This window comes from Hordeum vulgare, chromosome 6H (genome assembly GCF_904849725.1).
Source record: "Hordeum vulgare subsp. vulgare chromosome 6H, MorexV3_pseudomolecules_assembly, whole genome shotgun sequence".
Lineage (NCBI taxonomy): Eukaryota > Viridiplantae > Streptophyta > Magnoliopsida > Poales > Poaceae > Hordeum > Hordeum vulgare.
This window is the reverse complement of record NC_058523.1, coordinates 19,390,077-19,391,898: the sequence shown is the minus strand read 5'-3', so window position 1 is coordinate 19,391,898 and position 1,822 is coordinate 19,390,077. Positions and strand designations below refer to the sequence as shown.

The 1,822-nt window shown below is 43.2% G+C and overlaps 1 protein-coding gene across 1 annotated transcript; it reads right to left on the bottom strand.

The window, feature by feature from the left end:
• Positions 1 to 256: 256 nt before the first annotated feature.
• LOC123406077 lies at positions 257 to 962 on the bottom strand. The gene is made up of 2 exons (XM_045099569.1): positions 580 to 962; positions 257 to 423 (listed from the first exon to the last, which is right to left on the bottom strand). The coding sequence occupies exons 1-2, from the start codon at positions 848 to 850 to the stop codon at positions 353 to 355; spliced, it is 342 nt and encodes a 113-aa protein (XP_044955504.1). The 5' UTR covers positions 851 to 962; the 3' UTR covers positions 257 to 352.
• Between the last annotated feature and the right edge of the window lie 860 nt (positions 963 to 1,822).

Sequence of the window (1,822 nt, the reverse complement as noted above, 5' to 3'; positions counted from 1 at the left end):
TGAACGAGTTTGTGGATTAACGTCTGAATTCCTCTTAAGAAATGAAATGTGTCAGTTATCCCTCGTGGAAAAGAAGGTTGCTAGTTTTGTTCTTACGATCCAGTAGGGAAAGGTAAAATCAAAGCCAAATGAAAACTAGCAGGCATTTTCCATATGCATGAATAAGCTAATTTACTTTGACTTTTAGGATATACAAAATTCTTACAAGTGGTGCACCGAAGTGAAACACATTTTATTGATAGGGGCAGCAATCCCAAGTGGTTGACATAATATGTTCATAACATACCATGATCGACCTGCTCTTCCAATCTTTATTACTTATTTAAAGATGAACAAGCCCTTCAAATCTTTGTTAGTTGGCGTGACCATGGCCACCCCACCTCTTTTCGCACTCATTGTTACAAGCCACAGCGCCAGCTCGATCTACAAAACAACAATGCAAGCACAAGGTCATCAGAACAACAGAACAGATGATCCTTCTTTCCTTTGCGTCAACAGAACAATGGAACAAGCACATGTTCCGTCAATGTCCATGCAATATGCGAACTCACAAAAGGAGCGACCGCAATGTCGCCTTACCGATGGCGGCCGTTGACAGGCCGCAAACGGGGTCCATGCCGCAGGCGATCATGCAGGATCCAACCTTGTTGTTGCCGTTAGCTCCACCGCAGCCACCGGCGCACTCGACCTTGCAGACTCGCGGCAAGGTGATGGCCTTGCACCCGGCGTAGCACTGCCGGTAGCACTCGCAGACGGCATCGGATAGCTGCTGGTGGGATGGCTTTGCCAGCGTGAGGAGGAGGAGCATGCACATGGCGGCAACAGCAGCCGCTCTTTTTTCCCCCTCCATCGATCTCCTTCTTCCTCGTACAAGCTATGACAAGAGAAGAGAAGAGAAGTGCTGTGGTGAGTGGTGGCCTTGTTAGTATGTGTAGTGTTACAGAGCGTGGGCTACTTTTAAGTTGGAGTGTCCTCTGTGATATTCATTTGCTCAGCGAAGTGGGGAAATAACATTGGAACATAAACGGGTCAGACTAGTACGCCCTGCTCATCTTTCTTTTCCCCAGATAAGCCCTTTTGAAGCTGCTTGTGCTGATGTAGAAACAAAACCGAATGCAGTTTCCATACACTGCTGTTTATATGGGATGACAGATGACACACATATCGGTGATTTTTTGTTTTTTGGTATGTATGTTTAATCACTTGTTGTCTAGTAGCAGTAAGGGGAAAATTACTACTTTAAGTGGCTGGATATATATGTGAAATATCTGCCTGGAAAGACACCTCCTATCCTATGAATTGAATTTGCAACTATTTTTCACATAATTTGCATCTACTCAGTGGAAATGTTGCTAGGAGTTTCTTTCTGTGTGATACAGTTAATGCTTCAGCGAGTTGGCTAATCTTTCAATTTTAATTCTTTCATAACTCCAGTTAGAAAAATCTTCGATGAATGGAATGTACAGAAGATGATACTATATGTGCATGTGCCCTTCATTGTGTCAGGTGTTTGATATCGCGGTCCCTAAAAGTGTACATACAGTGCGGGGACATGATGTGTTTCTTCTCTCAACCTGCTCATAGATGGGGTTAATGAATGCTGCATGGTACGATTTTTTTTTTCGTTTAATTGGTCAGGTACTTTTGTGAAACTGCTTGTAGGTTGTAAATGTATTTTTGTCACTGAAATGTAACTGCATACGAATCTATTATCTAGGAAAAATGAAGTCTTTCTGTTCCCTGCTTATTGCGACGAATATGGAGTCACCACCTATACATTTCCTATGATGGGCCCAACTCAATGGGTTGAGTGCATTTTATC